We start from the raw sequence: 24471 nt of genomic DNA on the forward strand, positions 1-24471 counted from the left end.
ACAATAGACTACCATCCTGGTGGCTCAGATGGTAAAGAATCTGCCTGCCATGCAGGAGACTGGGGTTCGATCCCTAGATGGGGGAGATCCCCTGGAGAAAAATGACAACCCACTCCAGTATTCTTGCCTGAAGAATTCCACGGACAGAGGAGCCTGGTGGGCTACAGCCCATGGGGTTGCAAAGAGCTGGAGACAACTTAGCGATTAACAGGCAGACGATTGATGAACTCTTGATTTGCCTTTATATGAAAGAGATAGTTCCTTTCTTGTTCAAATATGACAAGAACTGCTCAGTCTGGAGCACTGATTTTAATCAAGGGAAGGTCTAAAGTCCCTACATCCTAGTTAGCAGTTACAGCCCTTCTGTTCTCCATGCAAATTTTAATTCTTCCTTGTAATTGATGGATATGTTTTTATGTTGATGGGTATAGTCATTATAGAAGTCCCTGATGACTGATCCTTAGGTCAACTGCTATGATCTCTTATTTGCTCTGCTGAGAAATAGGCTATTGGGTTAAGGATTAAGGACCAGTAGAATGGGAAAATATGTTTTTCTTATTTACCTGCTCCATTTTGGTGTGCTCTAGCTTCGTTTCAGTGGAAAGACATGAAGGCTTTACATATTAACTATGTGCAGTCCAGGCATCTGGGGATGGAACCAACGGCTGACAAGTTTGTGTTGTATGTCACTGATGGGAAGCGACGCTCCATGGAGATACCATTTTACATTATAATCAACGCTACAAATGATGAAGCTCCTGATTTTATAGTGCAGAATATTACTGTAAGAAAGAAATTTGAATTTTTAGTCTCTCTTTATCATTTTCTAATTTTTATTTTCACCTAATCTATTTACATTGATCTTTGTGCACTTAACACATCAAGTTAATGAGTAAAGAGGGCAGTAACCTATGTTATGTAATGCAATCACTTGATAAATATTTTTCTAATAGTAATGATGATGGTCATGATAATAATAATGGCTAACAGATAGTAATTGCATAGTTTAAATTATAGTTGTCTGTATACAGAAAGCAGTACTTGAGTAGGTCCTGTTCCAAACCCTTTACATGTGTTCATACTGAATCCTCATAATAGGCTTTTAAAGTGATGGCATTATTATTGCCATGTTATAACTGCAATAAATGAGACTAAAAAGGTTAAGTTAGTGTCCCCAGATCACAGAGCTTGGCAGTAAGTAAAAAGTAGGGGATTTGCACCCTGGTGCTCTGATTCCATAGCATGCTACCTTAACCAGTGCTACAATAGCAAGGACTCTTAATTCACAAACTACAGGCACCTTTTTTATACAGCTGTTTATAAAGATATATGACAGGAAAAAAATACAATTTCAACCATTATTTTTGTGCAGTTAAAAAATGTCATTATATTGTATATTTGTTAGTTTTATTTAAAAATTTAGACATAGCTAAAATAGCCTAGCATATCACTGCTGAGACAACTGTTGTCTTAAAAAAATAATATATGTGGTTAAACAAGTTAGAATGTTGTGAAACTTACACAGTGAACTATGAAATTCTCCCTCTTTAACAGTCCCTATGCATGGTCACTCCCCATCAGTTGAGTTTTCAGTAATTTCCACCGAAGTAATTTGTGTCCATGCCAATGATATGTATGTATGTATGCATATGACTTTTCTGTATGTTTTCACCTACAAATCAGAGATCATTAATATAACCTCAGTTCAGTTCAGTTGCTCAGTCGTGTCTGACTCTTTGCAACCCCATGAATTGCAGCACACCAGGCCCTCCCTGTCCATCACCAACTCCTGGAGTTTACTCAAACTCACGTCCATCGAGTCATGATGCCATCCAGCCATCTCATCCTCTGTCGTCCCCTTCTCCTCCCGCCCCCAATCCCTCCCAGCATCAGAGTCTTTTCCAATGAGTCAACTCTTTAAATGAGGTGGCCAAAGTACTGGAGTTTCAGCTTTAGCATCATTCCTTCCAAAGAACACCCAGCACTGATCTCCTTTAGAATGGACTGGTTGGATCTCCTTGCAGTCCAAGGGAATCTCAAGAGTCTTCTCCAACACCACAGTTCAAAAGCATCAATTCCTCGGCGCTCAGCCTTCTTCACAGTCCAACTCTCACATCCATACATGACCACAGGAAGAACCATAGCCTTGACTAGATGAAACTTTGTTGGCAAAGTAATGTCTCTGCTTTTGAATATGCTGTCTAGGTTGGTCATAACTTTCCTTCCAAGGAGTAAGCGTCTTTTAATTTCATGGATACCCTACTTTCTACTTAAAAAAACCTTTGATTACTATATTTTCATATTTTCATATAAGCATATCATTCTTTTTAAACAATCCTAATTTTTATACAATTACTTAATCCAGATTTACTCATAACATTCTGATTAAATGAATGAGTACTGGTTTTGGAATATGAGGGACTTGGTGTTGCTGTTTAGTAGTCATAGGGTTCTGGGTAAGTTATTTCTCTCTGTGTTTTTGTTTCCTCATCTGCAAAATGTGTATCAGATCTTCCTTTAGGGTGGCCATGACTATCATGATGATCAGGCACATTTTGCTGTTGTTCAGTTGCTAAGTCATGTCTTACTCTTTGCAACCCCATGGACTGTAGCACCCCAGGCTCCTTTGTCCTCCACTGTCTCCTACTGCTGCTAAGTCACTTCAGTCATGTCCAACTCTGTGCAACCCCATAGACGGCAGCCCACCAGGTTCCGCTATCCCTGGGATTCTCCAGGCAAGAACACTGGAGTGGGTTGCCATTTCCTTCCCCAATGCATGAAAGTGAAAAGTGAAAGTGAAGTCACTCAGTTGTGTCCGACTCTAGCAACCCCATGGACTGCAGCCCACCAGGCTCCTCCGTCTATGGGATTTTCCAGGCAAGAGTACTGGAGTGGGGTGCCATCACCTTCTCCTGGAGTTTGCTTAAATTCATGTCCATTGAGTTGGTGAAGCTATCTAACCATCTCCTTAGAAAATTCTTATTAAATAGGTGTCATTCATGTTAGTCTTGTTACGTCTGTCATCTTTTTCCAGACATTGATCAAAGTTGCTTTGAAACCATTATTTTGCCTTATTTTTCACTAAAAATCATCAACTTCTAAATGCAAAAATCTTTATTTGATTTTAATTTTCTGCCAAGTCTTAATGGTATATAAGACTTAAAAGGATGAGACTTAAAAGCCAGCTCCTGCCATTCCTCTTCTGTTGGCACATGGATTTCTCCAGAGAGCACTTCAGTAATTATGAGAGAGAGAAGAAATTACAAATGACTCCTTCTATACCTACCTCTATTGTCTTGTATCTATCTCGGGTTGGAGTTTCTGAAATAATTAGGCCACTGGGAATTTGTCTCCTGCTCTTCTCTGAAAGTAATCATGCCTTTTTTCTCTCCTGTGAATTGCTTACAGAGGCTGTTGAAGAGTAACAAATATGGAGCCCCATGTGTTATTGGCAGAGCTGGCTTTAAGCTTCAAGTGATTTTTTAAAATAGTCATATGTATTTTGCTTTCTTGTGGAAAAGTGTATTTATTTTATAGCTAGCTGGGCTTCCATCACGTTGTGCTGCAACTTGTAGCACAAAAAATTGAGATTTTAAAGTTATTATAATCTATTTCAAAGCTGTCTACTAGTGAGTTACTGTGTTTTATGTCTATTTATCTAAACCTTTTTATTTATAATCTCAATACATTATTGAATGTGCAAAGAAGAATCTCACATCTTTTGGATAAAATTTCCAAGTCATCTTGTGAATGAATTTACCATTTTGTAAATGGGAAAGGCTGCTGTACCACGAGTCCAGGAGTCCCGAGCTTTATAAAGAAAGATGATTAGAACATCTTTTTTAGGTTGCTTTATTAAAGTTTTTGGAGAAAAATGCAAGTTACTATCAAAGATGATTCCCTACTTCTATCACCGTGCATTAAATTATTATGCCATCTCAGTTTTTAAAATGTAGGCCAGATAAAAGGGAACCCGCATAATTTTAGCCCAAATGTCAGATATTATGATTCTTGTTATGTACATCCAAGTAGTTGTAGGAAGGCTCTTTTCAAAGTCCTGAAGAGAGGCTGAAGAGAGAGTATTTTCACAAGTCTAAAGCCCATGTCTTCTTCAAACGTAAAATGTCCACTTAGCCACAAAGGCGTTCTTGGATTCCTCCACCCTTTCCTACTTCTTGTTTATCTGTATTTAGTAGTGCTATATATTTTTTCCTTGTCTTCTAATTGATGATGAACAGGCCATCACCGTCTCATTTGGACTTTGATTCTTTAGAATATTCATATTCTTACAGTGATTCTGTACGTGCCCAATAAGCAAATGCTAAACTTATATACTAATATTATTTAGATCTTGCTGTATTTCACAGTAGGAAGCAGAAATACTTTTTTGTTCCCTTGCTATGAGAAAAAGAAGATGAAGATGAAGATGACTAAGTACCATGTTAATGGTACAAATGTTTCTAAATAACTAGATCCTACAGGAAATAAAAAACATTCAGTTCTCTTTATGCTTAAAGGATTCTGAAACTTGAAGTGGGAAGGGGGGTTGTTCAGGCAAATTAGTGGTGTGAGGACAGAGAAGAGATCAGGGACCCAGCATTAAACTACATACTGTTGTGTATCCAGGAGCATCCTCTCAACTGTGGTTGACTGTAATCGAGATACAGCAGTATTTGCTGCAATGACAAAAATTAAAAACACCTATCATCCTCCAGTGTGTATAGCAGATATTTATGCCATTTGTAAAGCAGAAAAAAAGAACTGTGAGAGCAACAAGGTTCAGAGGTTAAAATGGCAGGTGAGGACAGCCAGGGTCTACACCCAGTTTTACAACTGAACTCTTTGACTTCCAGAAAGCAAGCATCCTTTTGGTTGCTTTAGTCCTTGATCTTTGAATTATGAATCATATATATGAGATTATATATAATATATATATGTGTTTATATATATATCCTTAGTCCTTCATGGAAATGGATAAAGTACTTTGAAATCTTCAGAAAAACACTTGAGAAAGATGAGTAGATTTCTTATTGTCTTCTAAGGTCATGTTAAACTAGCAATTTCTTTTTAGGACTCATTACAGACAAACCTCATGGAAAATTTGTGACGATCTCTTAACATTATTATAGGATATTTTAAAATTATTTTTTGAGCTTTTTGCCAAAAGAAAGACAGGTCTCATTTCACATGCCGCTGACTTCTCTTGTCTTTGTTTAGGTGTGTGAGGGTCAGATGAGAGAGCTGGATTCTTCCATCATCAGTGCTACTGACCGGGACATTCCCAAGAACCCCTTGCTGTTCAGTATCACCCACAAACCGCGTCATGGCCTCCTCATCAACAGGGCATTTAGCAGAAACTTTTTTCAATATAAGCAACTAGCCAACCCTGGCCAGAAGCATGAACTTGTCTACAACTTTTCCATGGAACTTCTCAAGAATGGTATATCATGTTTCATTTCAATGTGTTTGTTGTTGTTGATTTAATAATTTAACCCAGAAAAGATAGTAATAAGTCACAGAAAGAGGAATTGAAGAAATGGCCTTCGCCTGTATTCATTTATCCCTCAAGGGTTTTCTCTGGGCTCTGGATTAATGCAGAACCTGAAGTCGCAGCTAGACAGAGTGGGTAATTGAAAAAGAAATAATATCTTTTCTTTCACCTTAAGAGCATCAGTAAAAATAATATTTGTGAATTTTGGTGTTTTACCCCAAGGTTTTAATCACATAATAAAAAAACTCCCTTTTAAAACAATCGAGATTATGGAACTAAATTTGAAGAGATTTGTCTGTCAAAACCTCCACATTTGAAACAAATATAGAACACACTATAATAACTCATTATTCTCTGAGGTGATACTGTGCTCTTTAAGGAAATGACAAATTGAAATAGCAGCCTAAAGGATTTTTTCATTACTCTTTTTGAAAAATTGATCTTATCCCATTTGCTCACGTGCTCAAATGTATCCAACTCTTTGTGACCCTATGAAGTGTAGCCTGCCAGGCTCCTCTGTCCATGTGATTTTTCAGGCAAGAATACTGGAGTGTATTGCTGTTTTCTTCTCCAGGGGATCTTCCTGACCCAGGGAACAAACCTAAAACTCTGTCAAACTGTTTTCCAAAAGTAGCTGCATCATTTTACTTTTCTACCAGCTACATATGAAAGTTCCATTTTTTCCATGTGAATGTTATATAGGCTTTAAAAATAGTTTTTTATTTAAGTTTTGATTCACCTAAAATTTATTTGATTGTTGGCTTGAGGTAGGGATCTAAATACAAATTCCCCTAAGTAATGAACTAACTTTTTGTTTCATTTAAATACCCTGTCACCATTGTTCTCTTCAGTGTATTGAATAATATATTTTTTCTCAATGACTTTAAGTAAGACCTTTATCAAATACTAACTTATTTAAATAGGAACTTTTAATGAACTAGGAGGGTACTCTTACTTTATAAAATAGTTTGATTTTACCTTATTGTGCTGATTAATGAGCTCATGATAATAGCAATGCCTTGGAAATTAAAACAAATTATTGCGACAGATTTTGAAATGGTTTAATCATAAGAAAGATTTACTTTCTCTTTTTTCGCTTTGTCCAGGAATGAGGTTGGTGTATGTGCATGATGATTCAGAGAGTCTTGCTGATGACTTTACAATCCAGGTGTCAGATGGGAAACATAAGATACTTAAAACCATTTTTGTAGAGGTCACCCCAGTTAATGATGAGAAACCAATGCTGAGCAAGTAAGTTACCTGAAAAGAGTCCATTTGAGATTCTATAGGAAGTTCTAAGGTCTAGAATACTAGATGCAAGTGTAATGTATTTCCTCCAGAGAGAAGTCTTTAATAACTCCTGCCTGTTGCAACTTTCCCACGGACTTAAGCACCTAAAACCTTCCGTGCAAATGTTAGTTAACATAACTCCTCCTTAAAATTTCTCAAATTAGCCTTTAATTATTGGGTTTTCCTCTAAAAGTTCTATTTAGTTGTCAGTAATTCACAATGACTATACATACAATACAGAATGAACAGTGTACTAAATATTTAAGCACATGCACGTGTACACGTACATACAAACAAGAGAGTAATTAATAAATAAATTCAACTAAAGTGTGATCATACAACTGAAGACAGTCCTTACTGTGGGTTTGGTTAAGCTTTGAGCTAAGAGTGGCTGAGGGAAATATATTGCCGTGATTTTTTTCACCTTCATATTTCATTGTCCTCCAGTCCTCTTCTGTGTTCCGTAGGGATCAATACCCTGTTGCCACCTGAGGTCAAGATGATCACCTTTTAAAAATTCTGTACTGATATTATTCATTGCAAACTTTCTCAGGAGCTGATCAATTTGATCATAGCTACAGAATCTTCATCTGTTATATGTCTTTAGTTCCAGCCATTTCTCTTATCATTGGCAACTGTAGAGAACTGTCCAAGGTCAAAACTTTAGGAAGTTCAACTTTCTAAGGTCCTGGATCGAGGGAGTTGTGTGCGTCTTGGTACCTCTTTGACCATGTCAATGGTGTAGCATGATGGGCATTGAGTAGATAGTCTAAGTTTTTATTAGGAAGTGAACAACTTCTTGATAGTGTGTAAACTCCCAAAGTCTCCTCACTTTACAGAAAAGAAACAAATCCTTTCCTTATCTTGCTGTTTCCTTATGGCCACTGAGGTCCTTGGAAAGCATTATGGGAAATGCTGGAGATAATTTTTTGAGAGTTTCGTCTCAGACATCAGATTGACTAAGAGTATTCAATAAGAAATTTTTGTGTGTATGTCCTTAGGATTTGTGTATTTATAAAAATTAAAAATTTTTTTCAAATCGTGTTGATTTCTGGGCTTATAACTCATCTTCCTTTTGAAATGTTTTCCTTTTTTAAGGAATAATTATTTGTTTAAATTTATTTTCATTGGATTATAGTTCCTTTACACTGTTGTGTTCCCTCGTGGCCCAGATGGTAAAGAATTTGCCTACAGGAGACCCAGGTTTGCTTCCTGGGTTGGGAAGATCCCCTGGAGAAGGGAATGACTACCCACTCCAATATTCTTAACTGGAGAATACCATGGACAGATGAGCCTGGCAGTCTACAGTCCATGGGGTCACAAAGCGTCAAATATGACTGAGTGACTAAAACTACTTTCTACTGTACAGCAAAATGAATCAGTGATACACATACTATTTCCATATTTTCTAGCTGGAATTTTGGATTGGTATAATCTTGATTTATAAAATTGAATATTTGAAAGATATTTTGGTAGTAAAGAGCCTCCTTTCTGATGACCTCACTTCATCTAAGAAAGAGGGAGAGAGATGAAAAATGATGTTTATTAAATGCTTTCTATACAACAGTGTGCTGGATTTGTTCACATATATTTATTTAAATCCCCACCAAAATTGTGTCAAGTAGCTATTGTTTTCTTCACTAAGATAACTGAGCCCAGAAAAGTAAATGACTTAAGGCACTCATTCAGTCTTATCTGATTTACTATTTCTTGCTAGATTCTTGCTGTTAAACCTCCTGGCATAGCTTCATCTACAGAATCACCAAAGTTCCTTCAGCCCTGCTTTGAAGTTTCTCCTTTTTTCCCTTCTGTTCTTTTCCCTTCCATATGTGTCCTTGAGCATATCGCCTCTTGCCTTCTCTCAGAACATGCTCCATTATTTTTTCTCAACTGCATCTTCCATCTCTTCCCTTTTCATTCCTTCTGCTAACAAGACATGGGGATATAGTTAATAGTGAAGGGAGCAAATTCTGGAGCCAAATTGTCTTGATTCAGCCACTTATGGGTAGTGTGATCTTGGGGGAAAAAGAATGTGAAAGTTCTGGTCCTTCAGTCATGTTCAACTCTATGGACTGCAGCCCGCCAGGATCCTCTGTTCATGGAATTCTCCAGGCAAGAATACTGGAGTGGGTAACCATTCTCCTCTCCAGGGGATCTTCCTGACCCAGTGATCAAGCTCAGGTCTCCCATACTACAGGCAGATTCTTTACCATTTAAGCCACCAGGGAAGCCCTGATTTGATATTGAATGTATTATTTAACCTCTTGCTACCTCTTTGTCAACCTCTTTGTAAATGAGGGTAATAACAGTATCCTTTTCATGTGGTTGTTGAAGGGGTTCAATGAATTAAAATATGTAAAAGTATTTGAAAGGCTGGTTAGAACCTAGTAAGTTCTCATAAATGTCAGTTATTATCATTATTGCTAGCAGGTATCTTCGTTTTAGACTGCATTGATGACCCAGTCCCTCATTCATTTCAGTGCCAAACTGTTTGAAGAAATAGCTTGTGCTTGCTTTTTCCATTTCTGCCCACTGTCTCCAAATCTAATGGCTTTCCCACCAAATCTAATGGCTTTTCTCATCTGGCTGGACCTTGTTAGTGCATTTGACACCATTTCTTTGGTATTCTTTTTAGATGCTATAGTCGGTGGTTTTGACTCGTGGGGTTGAACCCCCTTAGCCTACATTTGATTCTAGTGATAGAATATGCCCTACACCTGTCCATACCCTCCTGAAGTACCTGTTGCTGCTGCTGCTAAGTCGCTTCAGTCGTGTCCGACTGTGCGCCCCCATAGACGGCAGCCCACCAGGCTCCCCCGTCCCTGGGATTCTCCAGGCAAGAACACTGGAGTGGGTTGCCATTTCCTTCTCCAGTGCATGAAAGTGAGAAGTGAAAGTGAAGTCGCTCAGTCGTGTCTGACTCTTAGCGACCCCGTGGACTGCAGCCCACCAGGCTCCTCCATCCATGGGGTTCTCCAGGCAAGAGTACTGGAGTGGGGTGCCATTGCCTTCTCTGAAAGTACCTGTAGTGCTCTGCTTTTCAGCCTCTGGGCAGCAGTGGCTTATTCAGCCCCTGTCCTGGCACAGGGGAAAACACTCTGAGGACATTCTCCACCTATGAGAGGTAGTAGATAATGTAAGGGTCCCAGCCTCCCATCCTTCAGAGGTAAAATTTGTGGCATTTTCGACATGGCTCTTCAACAGATCCCCAGTAGGACTGAGTCCCATAGCAATCTTAACTGCTGTGTTGTTGCCCTTTCCTCCTCCCCTCCCTCTCACTTGTTCTGAGGTCACTTCCCAAATAAATTACCTACACTGAGCCTTTGTCCCTTTCAGGGTAACACACTGTGACACACTTTCTTCTCTCTTGAATGCTCATTTTCTTGCCATTTCTTTCTACCAGACTTTTTATCATCTTCATTGTATTGGGTTCCTGTTTCAGTTTATCTATTTCTATTAAAAACACCACTGGGAATTCCCTGGTGGTCCAACGGTTAGGACTCCATGCACTCACTGCCAGAGGCTGGAATTCAATACCTGGTCAGAGAACTAAGACCCACAAGACGTGAGGTCAAAAATAAATAAATAAATAAAATCACCACTAATCTCCATGAGTCCCAAACCACCATTCTAATCTCCTAGAATGATGTTGATCTTGGAGAGACAGCAATGAGTGTTCCTGAAGAAAGATCTTAGTCTCTTGCCCCAGAATTGAACCTGGGTAGCCTGGATGAAAATGAGGAATCCTCACCACTAGACAAGGGTCTAGAGGCTAGAAGCAAAGTGACTCTGGCTCTTATCCTCAGTGAAAAATGCATTTCTCAAGGAGGCCAAAACTGTAAAAACAGGTACAAAGTTTATTATCAGAGACACAGTATAGCATGTGGGAGAGCACATAGAGAATCGTTTTGTGTGTTTAAGAGTGAAGCAAGGCAGAAATACACACCTGTAGAGAAAGAGTGTGTGTCCACCCTAATGAGGAGGAGTGCAGTAAGGGGGTGATTTTAAATCACTAATATAGGACAGTACTTCCAGATCTTTGTTTACCTTTGGCTAATTATCTTGTTTCTTTTCCCATATGTGACCTGTTCAAGGATTCTCCCCAACATGTGTGCGCACCTTTTTACTAAGATGGATTCACTGCAGATGCTTGTGGGTACATGTTCACACAGTTGGTGCCCCCTGCCTTTTGACCACCAAGGAGTCTTCCTGCATTTGTGCAGAGAAGTTTTCCTTGACCTCGGGATTGGTCCTCTTGTCTCTTTACTTCAGCAGAGCTCAGCTTCTGCCACTAGCTTTGTCCTTGGAGTGTCTGGGTGAGAACAAAGCTGCAATTTTACTCCAGTTGACAAACAGCAGCTGTTCAGCCCAGGGGCCTATCTATCTCCTAACTCAATGGTATTATAGTCTCTTATAAAGAGGAAAGCAAAAGTTGCCTCCTACTACCAGGGAAGATGTCAGTTCCGAGGAGGCAAGAGAAACCTAGTAAGGTTAGAACTATGGTGTTTGGGCTTTGACTTCTCAGCAGAGGACTGGAAAGCTGTTGAGAATGGTCAGTTTGCTACAAAAATGTCCTTGGTCTTAATCCCAAGGAAACTTCCCAGTTTTTCTCAGAAACAAAGTGTCACAGTTAGTTCTTGTGTGATGACCAAAACCAAGAACAAAAAGCAACAGGTGGAAAGAAATCCCTTCTTTACTTTGGTGAGACCAGGGAAAATGGCAATATTGGCTGTGAAGGTGGTCACCCTTTACAGGACACATGAAACCACGGTAGCGGTTTCTATGGTAGAAGTAACAGCTGCTCCCTGCCCCGGCCTTCTCTTCAAGATGCCAGGAGTTGACCAGGCAGCTGTGGCACTTGGAAAAGATGAATTGCTGTGAAAACAATGCTAGTTACCCAGAAGATTGTCAAGGAGAAAGAGTAATGTAGAGGGCTACAGATTGCCTAAATATCACCAAATTCATAATGGTCTATCGTAAAGGGTACTAGAATACCTGTGAGTAAGTCATTTCATCTTTTTAAGTTTCTATCTATAAAATTAGAAGGAGAATACCTAGCCCACTAACTTCATGGAGCTGTTGTTATATTCATATCAAATAAAATTTTGGAAAAATAACAGTTTATAAAATAAGTTTTAATATAAAATTATAAAGTTCTATACATGTAAAGAGGAGTAGGTAATTACCTCGTGCCATATTCATCAATCCTGGCTAAATATTTTCAGGACTTTCACAGGTAAGGTGAAATGAGAGCTTGTTTCACAAGACTGACTCACCATTTTTAGTACTTTGGAGACTGAAAACCATTCCCTAATTTTTGAAGGTTGAACACTGTAATAGTCATTATGAGTGTCCCCTGTTAAAGCAATGTCTGCTGTTTCGGTATCAACCCAGATATCTTCTTTTTTACAGGAAGGCTGAAATTACAATAAATATGGGCGAAACTCGTATTATTTCTAGTGCTGTTCTCTCAGCCATAGATGAAGACTCACCCAGGGAGAAGATTTACTATATATTTGAAAGAATTCCCCAAAATGGGCAACTTCAACTTAAGGTTGGTCGCCTTTTTTTATTTTTCAGATTGACTGTTAACAGGTTTAAATTTTTTCAATGCACAGATTTGCATAACTTAATTTATTCTGTCATAATCATATTTTGCCCAAAAGTAGAAATTTTAATTTTCCTATTTTGGAGTGAACTCACACTATTCTAAATTTACTTACTCATTTCAGGGTAAATTCTACCAAAATCAAGGTTTTTCACTGCTCATTTCTCCTTAGGATTGTACCTAAATTGGAGGATAGGAACTTACTGGGGAAAGCAAGTTGTCTAGTTTCTGATGAGAATCAGGCATACTTTGAGATATCTTTATTTCCATCAGATTTTTATTTTAAAAAATAGGCTTTATTTTTTAGAGCAGTTGTGAATATCAACAAACTGATTCTAAAGCTTATCTGCAGAGGCAAAATACCCAGGATAGCTGACACAATATAGAAAAATGAAATTGAAGGACTGACACTACCTGATTTCAAGACTGACTTTATAACTACAGTAATCCAGACAGCGTATGTTTGGTACAGGAATAAACAAATAGATCAATGGAACAGAATGAAAGTAAAAGTGAAGTCGCTCAGTTATGTCCAACTGTTCTGACCCTATGAACTACATGTAGCCTGCCAGGCCCCTCCATCCAATGGAATTCTCCAGGCAAGAATACTGGAGTGGGTTGTCATTTCCTTCTCCAGGGGATCTTTGCGACCCAGGGATCGAACTCGGTCTGCCACACTGCAGGCAGACTCTTTACCATCTGAGCCACCAAGGCATCAAAAATCTCTATTTCTGAGAGTTCAGAAATAGACCCACACAAGTATGGCAAACCAATTTTGACCAAGCAGTGGAGAAAAGATAGTCTTTTAACAAATGGTGCTCACCAGACTAGTTCAGACTTTGTATGTGATGCCCAAGGATCAACTCAATACAAATTACAGATCTGTCACTTGAGAAGGTCACTCAAGTAACTCATCAAAATGTCTATGTGATTATTTGAATGCTTAATTTTTAATAAAATGTAGACACAGCCTGAGAATAGCAGCAAGGATTTATTCTGTGGGTAACAGCTTGATTGTCTTAGATTGTGGGCACCATAGAGAATCGAAGTGAAGAGAAATCACTGATTTAAACTGAGGTGCAGCTGTGGCCTTATTTCATTTCAGAGAGTAATGAAGCAGAAATGCAGTAAGAGCTCACACATTTGGGTGGCATGGGAGCGAAAGTGTTTTTGGTTATGTAAAAATCCAGATGGGTCCAGGTTCCCAATATGGCACCATAGAGTGCTCTCCCAGCTCCCTAGGGGTTCTCCAAGTCTCTCCAAGACCAGGGACCCGGCCTCCTGGACTTTCTCGTGCATCTTTGTTTTCTTGTTGACTTTCTTGCGTTTTACCCCCCTTGAGTCCAACTCTTATTTTCTTCCTCTTTGGGGGCTTGCAGATGGATTTTGTCAAGTCAGAGCTCACACTTGGGAATGCAAGTAGGGAATTAGATGGAGATGAGGGAAAGCAAAAGGTATCTTCTTCTGTATTTACTTTCTGGGAAAAGACCATAAAGAAAAAAGTTACATAGATTACAGGCTGTCTGGTTTAAAACCTGAAAGAGTGTCTGCTTTAAAAATTAAATTTTCAAATAAACCTTATAATACAGACAAACAATGAACCTAATTATTAGAATATAATTAACTTTCACCCAGTGAGAACTGGGGCAGAGCATACCTATGTGTAAACATCAGCTGGGCATAACCATTAAAGAGGAGGGAACTTTATCAAATAGAGTGACAAAAGGAAGTGGTAACATGGTGATGGGGAGAGGAGGGCATGTGAAATAATGTGTCAAAGGAAATAAAAAAACAAATGTTTAAATTTCTGTTATTGTCTCTTAAAACATAGGAAAAGCACTTGATAATATCATACAGTAAATTTCTAAGATGACGGTTTTCTTGAATTATGTCAGATGACTTTTATAAGCCACTCTTAGGGAAAGCTATACATCTTAAGAGAATAACAACAGAATTATTAATCAGAGACAGATTTATTATTACTGTATTTTCTAATACTCTCAGTTGTTCTCCCTCAGCATAAAGACCTCTTTTCATTGAAAATGCCACAATTTCTGCACTGAGTTCTGTATAGAATATATGCTTAACTAATGCTGGGTTATTTTTAGAAGAGTATAATTAACAGTAAATATATGATATTTGTAGTTATTTTTGTGCTGACTCAGGATATAAATGTAGGGAATAATAGAAGTTTTGATCATTTTCTTTGGTCTTTAGGAAACCTGAAAAACATAGGGACATTAAATACACCCATTCTATTTTGTTTTATCTACTTCAGATAACTCCAGTGACAAACTGGTTTGAAATACAGGTTTTATTAATTGAACAATGGTATGATCTAAATGATCTAAAAAGAAAAAAGGAAATCCCAAGTGAAACACATTTAATTTTTAAAGAATTAATTCCAACAGCTCAATTACCCACCTGCTCTCATCAATTGAAATATTTAATCAGCTATGATGGCTTATGATAAATACCTTAGTAGCACTGCAGTTGAATTACCACATGACTTTGCCAAAAATTCTTTGCTTAGAGCTAGTTTTTTCCCCAAGGTCTGAAATTATTTTAATACATTTATTTCAATGGAAAATATGAGGTAGAATGGCAAAATAATGGAATATGGGGTTTCCCTGAAAAATCGTTTATATTGGAAGTTTTCAGAGGATACGGAAGATGTCCACTAACACATCTTGGGAGGCGGGGGAAACCTGGGCCGCTGACTAATTCTGGCATCTTTCAGATAGGGAGGGACTGGGTCCCTCTGTACCCTGGCATGAAATGCACTCAGGAAGAAGTGGATTTGAACTTGCTGAGATATACACACACCGGGGCCATGGACTCCAAGAACCAAGACAGCTTCACCTTCCGCCTCTGGGACGGTGACAACAGGTCACCGGCATTTGACTGTCACATCACCATCAAGAACATGGGGAAAGGTAGAGCATTTCTGTCAGGCTTTATCGGGACGAACTCGTACGGCTGACGTGCGCTGCTGTAAACCTCTCCCATCTTCTCTCCCTCTCTTCCTCCTTCCCTCCTTTCCTTTCTCCCTTCCATCTTCAGACTTGAAATTCCATCAGTTATGATTTTATCCGTGGGCTCCTCACTTGTTTTCCCTGGTTTACAAGAGTAGCCAATTCATGTGTTAGTTTCAATATTTCAAAAAGCCCATTAAAAATCCAGCCTTGTCTGCAATATGGCTGCACAGGTTACTTTAATTGTCAAGGTTTTATGCTTTAAGGAAAATTTTACAAATCAATGTGCCAACCCTAGTTTTATCTTCAGGAATTGAATGATTACTTAAAAACAGAATTTGAAAGGGAAAAGATTTCCAATACAGTAATGATAAAGGAAATATAAATGAATGTATTTTTTAAAAATTTAAAATAATACAAAGAAATTTTGTTGTTGAAAAGGTTGAAAGTTGTTACTCTTTTCACTTTGGAAGTGCTAACACATACTCTTTAGGGATGAGGGAAAATGCTGTAAGATAATAAGCTTTTCTGTTTTAAAAAAAAATGTATTTTGTATTTATTTGGCTGCACCAGGTCTTTGTTGGAACACACAGGCAGGATCTTTAGTTGTGGAGAGAACTCTCAGATGCAGCATGTGGGATCTAGTTCCTTGATCAAGGATTGAATCCAGGTCCCCTGAATTGGGAGTACAGAGTCTTAGCCACTGGGCCAGCAGGGAAGTCCTGATAGTAAGCTTCTCTTGAATTAATTAAGCAGACCATTTGCATGATGGGACTCAACAGCACATAAATGGCAGAAAGAGGAGAGCAAAAAAAGTACTGAAAGCTCAGCAAGGGAGCGAGTAGGTCTTTGATTCTCAACTGTTACTACTGCACACTTTCGCTTAGAGCTTGTGTGAGGAGAGTAAAGATCCTATCTCATTCATCTGTATAGTCCAAGATCTATACATTCTCAGGACCAAGCGAAGTCTTAGATCCTTAGTACATGCTTGATTGATAGATTAACAGAATGCTTTTTTTTTTTTGCCTTGGCTGCCAGAAAGCTCAGAGCTAAATTAAATTGGATGCTTAGGTACAGTAAGTTTTACTTCATGTATGTGGTAAAATTACAGCTGTCCTGAATTTTTTAAAACAAATTTTAATCCAGATTGACTTATTTGGTTATTTTTTTTGAAGGAGAAGACTATATATTTTATTTACTTATTTTATTGATGATACATAATAAGTTCATGTACTGTACACATTTATTTCTCTTTGCAAAAGTAAGACTACATTCTTCATAAATACTTGTCCAGGCAAAATGTAATGCAAGTGAAGTATCTGGGCAGACAACATATGTATTTGGGCAGCAGACTGTCCTGTCATTCTTAGCATGGTGCATTCCCTGGGGAGCACAGAAGTATTCTGTTCCATGCACCCACCTGGGGATTCATTCTACCCAGGGGCTTCTTTGTCTCTGAAAGGCTCGGAGTCACTTTGAGAATGAGATGTGGATGACAATGGACTTCCCACACGGTGCAGTTGTAAAGAATCCTGCTGCCAGTGCAGGAGATGCAAGAGACATGGGTTTGGCCCCTGGATCAGGAAGATCCCTTGGAGGAAGAAATGGCAACGCACTCCAGTATTCTTGCCAGGAGAATCCCATGGACAGTGGAGCCTAGTGGGCTACAGTCCATGGGGTTTCAAAGAGTTGGACATGGCTGTGCATGCACACATGGGTATGTGAAGGAAAATGGGAGAATTTCACGGGCTAGGCTTGGAGGTAGGGTACTTGCCCTTTGTACATCCTGGTGGCTGAATCACCTTAAGGAGTCTGGGCAGTGGAAACTGGAACAGTACCTCCAGAAGAAAAAGTACTGAGGCTGGTGAGGTCCTCCCTAGTCTCTGCTACAAGTGGCATGTGATTATTTTCTAAAAGGATTTGTGAAAACTTAATCAAGTAGATACAGTAACCTGTTTAAACTTTCAGTGGTTCAGAAGCTTTTTTTAAAATTTGGTGATATTTTTTATCTCTGTACAGAATCCTATCCTTCCTTCTTTCCTCCTCCTTCTTCACTGCTTTGGTTTTTTCCCTTCCTTCCTTCTTTTGGAGGAAATTTTCTTAGGTTGCAATATAACTTTATAATCAGAATTGTTCATCTCTAAATGAAATTATACTGAATTGTTAGACTAAATCAGACCCTAACATTAGCATATTTGAACACTTTTTGGGAGCCATTATAAATAACGTTATGCTTTCCCGTTGTGCCGTGACTTCTGATTTGCACGGTGGCAGAAATGACTCTCTAAATGAGAGACATTTAGAAGGACATTGCCTATAGTTGACCCTCATCCATACTCTGACTAATGTGAAAAACAGTGCTGAAAAACTGGGTTCAGGCCAAACCTAGATATTTTTCCTCCTCTCAGCTCTATCTTCTGCTCTTCATCCTGTGGGTGAATTTTGTTTCCTGGCTTTGTTCATTCCTCTTTCTTCTTTGATGTATTCATCTTAACTCCCTCAGAAGTATCTGCGGCTCAGGTTTTGATGTAGAATTAGGTTGACTGTTGATTCTACATTGAACTTAAGTTGCATTTTGAGTTAAAAAGCATAATATATAGAAAAGACGAATTTGATCATCTAAAACAGCATTTCCCAGTCATGGCAATATCAATATTTTGGGATATGTAAGTCTTTGTTGTGCACTATAGAATTTTTAGCAGCAGAAAACAAAGAAGAACTAAAGAGTCTCTTGATGGAAGTAAAAGAGGAGAGTGAAAAAGTTGGCTTAAAACTCAACATTTAGAAAACTAAGATCATGGCATCTGGTCCCATCGCTTCATGGCAAATAGATGGGGAAACAATGGAAACAGTGAGAGACTTTTTTGAGGGGCTGGGCTCCAAAATCACTGCAGATGGTGACTGTAGCCATGAAATTAGAAGACGGTTGCTTCTTGGAAGAAGAGCTACTAACCTAGACAGCATATTAAAAAAGAGAGACATTACTTTGTCAACAAATGTCTGTCTAATCAAAGCTGTGGTTTTTCCAGTAGTCATGTATAGATATGAGAGTTGGACTATAAAGAAAGCTGAGCACCACAGAATTGATGCTTTTGAACTGTGATGTTGCTGAAGACTCTTGAGACTCCCTTGGACTGCAAGGAGATCCAACCAGTCCATCCTAAAGAAATCAGTCTTGAATATTCATTGGAAGGACTGATGCTGAAGCTGAAACTCCAATACTTTGGCCAACTGACATGAAGAACTGACTCATTGAAAAAGACCCTGATTCTGGGAAAGACTGAAGGCGGGAGGAGAAGGGGACAACAGAGGATGAGATGGTTCGATGGCATCCTGATTCAATGGACATGAGTTTGAGTAAGCTCCAGGAGTTGGTGATGGACAGGGAAGCCTGGCATGCTGCGGCCCATGGGGTCGCAAAGAGTTGGACACAACTGAGAAACTGAACTGAGCTGAACTGGTCTTTACCTATTAGAAGTTAGTCATTGTTCAGTTGCCAAATTGTGTCCAACTCTTTGCGACCCCATGGACTACAGCATGCCAGGCTTCTCTGTCCATCAAGAACTCCCAGAGCTTGCTCAAACTTATGTCCTTTGAGTCGGTAATGCCACTGAACCATTTCATCCTCTGCCATCTCCTTCTCCTGCCTTCAGTCTTTCCCAGCATCAGGGTCTTTTCCAGTATTAAAGAGAGTAAACAAAAATAGTGAAATGTTTGAGTGTGTGCTCTTGGGTCAGATGGCTTGGGTATAAATTCTAGCTCTATCTTTCCTCATTGTATAATCATTTCCAAGTTGGTAACATTTGTACACCTTAGTTTCCTCATTTATAGCCTAGACGCATGGCAATGGCTAATCACAGTGTTGGTGTAAAGTTTTAAGAGTCTTTCTCCCTTACTTAGCACAAAGTTGAAACTCAAGGGTATTTTAATTATGATAATTTTTTTATGAACCTCAGGTGAACAAAATTTGATATAACCTTTAGTTTATGAAGCTCTGTATCCTTTGTGTGTGATCAACTTCTTTGCTCATTCAGACACTCACTCATACAGTCTTTTAAATACACATAACAGCACCTGTGCAGCCACCATACATACAAGAACTGGAATATTAACAGTATCAGAATCTACCTATCTACCTGTTCCATCCTCCAGAGAAAACCACCATCCTGAATTTTGCGTTAAGTTTATTACTTTGGTTTGTAGTTCTCTGGGACTTGCTCACTCAACTGATACATGTTAATAAGCTACATCTGTGTGACTGCGTGTAGCTGTAGTGCATTCATTTTGCTACTTTGCAAAATTCAGCTGTGTGAATAGGCCACAGCTTGTTTATCCATTCACCTTCTGAAAAGGCATCTGGGTTGTCTCCAGTGTTTTCAGTTCCAAACAGAGCTGCTGTGACCTTTCTAGCACAGACCTCCTGGGTACAAGTGCACATGTTTCTCTCCAGCACACCACTGGAGTGGCATCACTGGGTCTAGGCATATGTGAGTATCCAACTCTTTACAGAATAATTCTAGGCTGTGTACCAGTTTACGCTCTAACTAGAACTGTATGCAAGATTCTACATCCTCTTCAACACTTGCCGTCTTCAGCTGTCCACATCTTGCCCTATCAGAGTGATATGAGATGGCAATTTATTGTGATCTTGATCTGTAGTTCCCTGACTATTCATGAGAATGAGCATATCTTGCATATTTATTGGCCTTATGTCTTGCCCCTTCTCTGTGATATCTGCTCATGTCTTTGGCCAAATTCTTTGATTAGTCCCAGTCATAGAAACCTTACTATATCATATTAGGTTGTTTTTTTTTTTTTTCACTTCTTAAGTATTTTCTTATTGGAGTATAATTGCTTTACAATGTTGTGTTAGTTTCTGCTGTACAACAGTGTGAACCCCCTCTATGTGTACATGTGTACATATATCCTGTCCCTCTTGGACCTCCTTCCCAGCAACAACCCCTCCATCCCACCCATCTAGGTCACCACAGAGCACCGAGCTAAGTTCCCTGTGCCATTCAACAGCTTCCCCACTAGCTATGTTTTACACATGGTAGTGTATGGGCTTTCCAGGTAGCTCAGTGGTAAAGAATCCACCTGCCAGTGCAGGAGACACAGGAGATGCAGGTTCAGTCCTTGGGTTGGGAAGACCCCTGAAGGAGGAAATGGCAACCCACTCCAGTATTCTTGCCTGGAGAATCCCATAGACAGTGGAGCCTGGCAGGCTACAGTCCATAGCGTTGCACAAAGTCAGACACTGCTGAGCACCTAAGCACACCTGCCTATGCATGTTTGTATGTCAAACCTAATCTCCCAGTTCATCTCTCTCTCCGCTGCCCCTCATGTCAGCACATCCCTTCTCTACATCTCTGTCTCTATTCTTACTTATCCTAGAATTGAGATTTTGATTTCTGCAGTTTGGCCTTTGCTTTTTAGCTTCACTATGGATGTTTTATTTTTCAAATTTTGACCACCATCTCTTCTGCCACACAGGTGATATTGTCATCCTGGCAAAACCACTTGTGGTGTCTAAAGGTGACAGAGGTTTCCTGACGACCACCACTCTCCTTGCTGTGGATGGAACAGACAAGCCCGAGGAACTTCTCTACGTCATCACCTCCCCGCCGCAATTTGGCCAGGTTGAGTACGTCCGCTATCCTGGGGTCCCCATTACAAGCTTCAGCCAAATGGATATAGCAGGACAGACAGTCTGCTATGTAGATAAGAGCACGACAGCTGTCCACAGAGACACGTTCAGGTGAGCCCTGAGGAAACTTTTCAGAACACCTTCTTTGAACGAATGCTTAGAAAGACAAAGGCAGGGAAAAATATGTCCTTTTCCAGCTCGGGTATAAATCTGCTCTTCATCCATTGCCTCGATGGATGAGAGAGAAGGGTGCATAATTAAATTAACAGTAGTAGCCAGGCAAGAAATCAGGGCTTGTTTTTTAAAAATAAACACCTAAGCAAATCTCCATGCAAGCTGTTCAGTGAAGAGACATGTGAAGACCTGAGGATCTCCAGTAATGAGAGATGTGGCAAAGTAATTTACCTCTTCATTTGAGTCTGTTTTTCTATCCAAGGAAAAGAAATTTGCTAGTAAACATTTGGCATAAGCAAACAGTGCCTTTTGATACAATGTGTTTGGGTAACTATATCATAAATCATGTTGTCATAAAGTGGATCATATTTCCCCATAGAAACAGTGTTATAATTGGGGGCTGTGCACCTGTTCAAGGATTCTGTATCAAATAAATCACTGGGAGGAATAACAATCTGTTGAAAAGGCAAAGATACAACATTAATGAAAGTCTACATTCATTTAAAATACTGAAATCTGTTTCCAGTCACATAAAGCAAGAAAAACTCTAGAGGGTCTATCCTTTAGCAGTTATCAAAACTGGCTGAACTTGGGGTTCTTGATAGAAATACAGATTCCCAGGGCTGGGTTGAGAACCCAGAAATCCTGGACCAGCCTTTGGGGGACCTTGGTACACATCTAACCCTGAATTCTCCAATTAAGAAAGAGGCTCTGAGAGCGTTGATTTATCTTCCATACACACAGGGCTTCTGTCCTCCACTATGATTTTTGTCATGTCAGAATGCAACCTTCAAAAGAATGCTATAAAATAACACAACTGTAGCAGACTCCTATGTTATTTGACAGGCTCCCATAAACTATCAAGTACACGGATAACCCGTGTCCAAATGCCACTCTCCTCTATCGTATATCTTATCTAATTCAGTATGTCTGCCATGATAAACAATGTTTAAATGTCAATAAAGATTATTTTGCTTGCCTTTTTGGTATTTGGAATGATGATTTGAAAAGATGAGTTGTATAGTTAGGTAAAAAAAATCCAGGGAAGTGTAGACTAATACCTCCTTTTTTTCTTTAGACAAATGTTCTTAACAAGCAGATGATCATTTGGTGGCTCACTATCTTAATACCAATTCAGTGCTTGAGTGTTGCTAGGTGTCAACTAAAACATCAGAAGTGAGGATTACTTTTCACACCGATTCCTTGGCTTGGGATACGGTACAGTCATGAAAGCACGAAATTGGGGTCAGTTCTGTCTTTCATGACCCACATCTCTGGTTTTCCTCAAGTCATTCCTTCTCCTGTGCTCCTATAAACCCTTCTGTAAAAGGAATGAAGCTCATAGTGGCTATGTCAGAGTTGTTGAGAGCTTTAAATGAGCTTATGTGTAATGTTCTTAATATGGAATCTAGAAAAATGATACTGATGAACCTATCTGCAGGGTAGGAATAGATGAGCAGACATAGAGAATGATTTTGTGGACACAGTGGGGAAGGGGATGGGGGACGGACTGAGAGAGTAGCATTGTCAGACATACACTACCGTACAGAAAATAGATAGCTGGCAGGACGCTGCTGTATAGCACAGGGAGCTCAGCTGGATACTCTGCGACAACCTAGAGAGGTCGGACGGGAGAAGGGGTGGGAGGGAGGCTCAAGAGGGAGCAGGTACATGTATATATATATATATGGCCAATTCATGGTGTTGTACGGAGGAGACTAACACAACGTTGTAAAGCTATTATATTCCAATAAAAAACCCAAAACACGGCACATAGGAAGAACAAGATAAGTATTGGTTTCTATTATGAATATTAGATTTCAATGTTTATTTTAATGTTAATAATAATGTTTCTATTGTTTTTGTTATTCTTGTAGTTATTGTTTACCATATTCTTGACTTGGCCCCCTTTTTTTGTTCTCCAATCTTTACAATACCAAGATTAATCTTGAAGGAAGGAAGAAGTTATAAAGAGCAATATGATTCCTTTTTTCCTGCTTATTAATGGAGGGTGGATGCTTATTAGCTTAGCGCAGGTATATCAGATTCAGGGTTTTTCATTTGACACCCATTTCTGGAACTTCTTTTTCCTGTCCGTTCCTATTTGCTTCCATCCATGCCTATGGGAGAGTCTGCTGAAGACATTCATGACTGTATTGGAGAAACCAGAGATTCTGCTGGTGAAGCCAAAGAATGAACACATAAAGATGTTGAGAAATAATGATTAGGCCTTAATTAGATGGTAGTGATGAGCTGAGAATAAAAAATGGTATCTCTCTCTAATTCACATCCATAGAGAATCATACTTGAGGGTGTTTATAAGATCATTCATCCCAGGAGTTTCTAAGTCTCTAGATTCTCAGGAGAGTTACCTGAGAGATTTACAAAATTTAAATTCTTGGGCCTCACTGCAGAGGGACAGCCTTAGTAAGTTCAGTTTCAGGCCTAGGAATCTGTATTTTCAAAGCTCTCCAGGTGCTTCCGATGCCGCTGGGACTAGCCATGTCCAGTCCAGTCCAGTGCATTGTTCCCAGTGTGTTCTGAGGCATCTGAGGGTTTACAGGAGCCTCTGAGGTCCTCTCCCAGACAGCACATGAAGGGGCTGAATTGATGGTGTTCTGCAGCTCACATCTCCAGTTACTAAGATAACTTTGTTTTGTTTGTTGGTGGTTTGACTTTTAGTTTGTTTTGCATAGAGAGCTTCTGGGCAAGGTTTTCATTTAGCAGAAACTCTGTGACTCAATTTTGTAAAATGAGTGATTAGTACCACCAATGCTACAAAGATGCAAAATGATGTCGGCTGGTACAGAAAGGAGACATTAAGTAATAGAGATTTGAGAGTGAAAAACTCCTTTTTAATACTCTCAATCCTTCTGTTTGTAGAAGGAAGTCTCAGGCGGCCTGTGCTCATATGTCCTTAACAGCTCTTCAGTATGGACTGTTTTTCCCTTTTTAGCAAAGAGCGTACAGGCCTCAGGCTCCAAGCCATTGGCCAACAACATCTAGCGTGAATGAAAAACAGTTGGTTTCTTGTATTTATTTTTGTGGTGTTTATGGTGATTTCGTTTTTATGAGTGAAAACTTTGGTCTTTTAGTCGTTAAAAGGTTTCTTTTCAAGTACATTTATTTAAGAAGAACAATGAGTTGATATAAAGCATAATAAGAGTACAAGTAGTACCAGAAAATGGCAAAAATTGTGAAGGTGGTGTTTGAATGACTCAAGATTAGGAAACAGGTTCATTGAGACAATAAACAGCAAGGGTAGGAAAACACTGATTTAATCCAG

General features: G+C 39.2%; 1 protein-coding gene across 5 annotated transcripts in view; it reads left to right on the top strand.

The window, feature by feature from the left end:
- Nucleotides 1–24471, top strand: part of FREM1 (FRAS1 related extracellular matrix 1) — a 180655-nt gene that overhangs the window by 107819 nt on the left and 48365 nt on the right. For 3 of the 5 annotated variants that reach the window (XM_059888996.1, XM_005209921.5, NM_001192995.2), the window contains 6 exons: nucleotides 588–784; nucleotides 5218–5440; nucleotides 6598–6742; nucleotides 12194–12335; nucleotides 15130–15325; nucleotides 20858–21122. In XM_059888996.1, coding sequence (XP_059744979.1) covers nucleotides 588–784; nucleotides 5218–5440; nucleotides 6598–6742; nucleotides 12194–12335; nucleotides 15130–15325; nucleotides 20858–21122 — 1168 coding nt within the window. Of the gene's footprint in view, nucleotides 1–587; nucleotides 785–5217; nucleotides 5441–6597; nucleotides 6743–12193; nucleotides 12336–15129; nucleotides 15326–20857; nucleotides 21123–24471 lie in introns of those variants that run through there. The other 2 variants (XM_059888997.1, XM_059888998.1) reach the window with 2 other exon arrangements.

Source organism: Bos taurus, chromosome 8 (assembly GCF_002263795.3).
Source record: "Bos taurus isolate L1 Dominette 01449 registration number 42190680 breed Hereford chromosome 8, ARS-UCD2.0, whole genome shotgun sequence".
NCBI lineage: Eukaryota > Metazoa > Chordata > Mammalia > Artiodactyla > Bovidae > Bos > Bos taurus.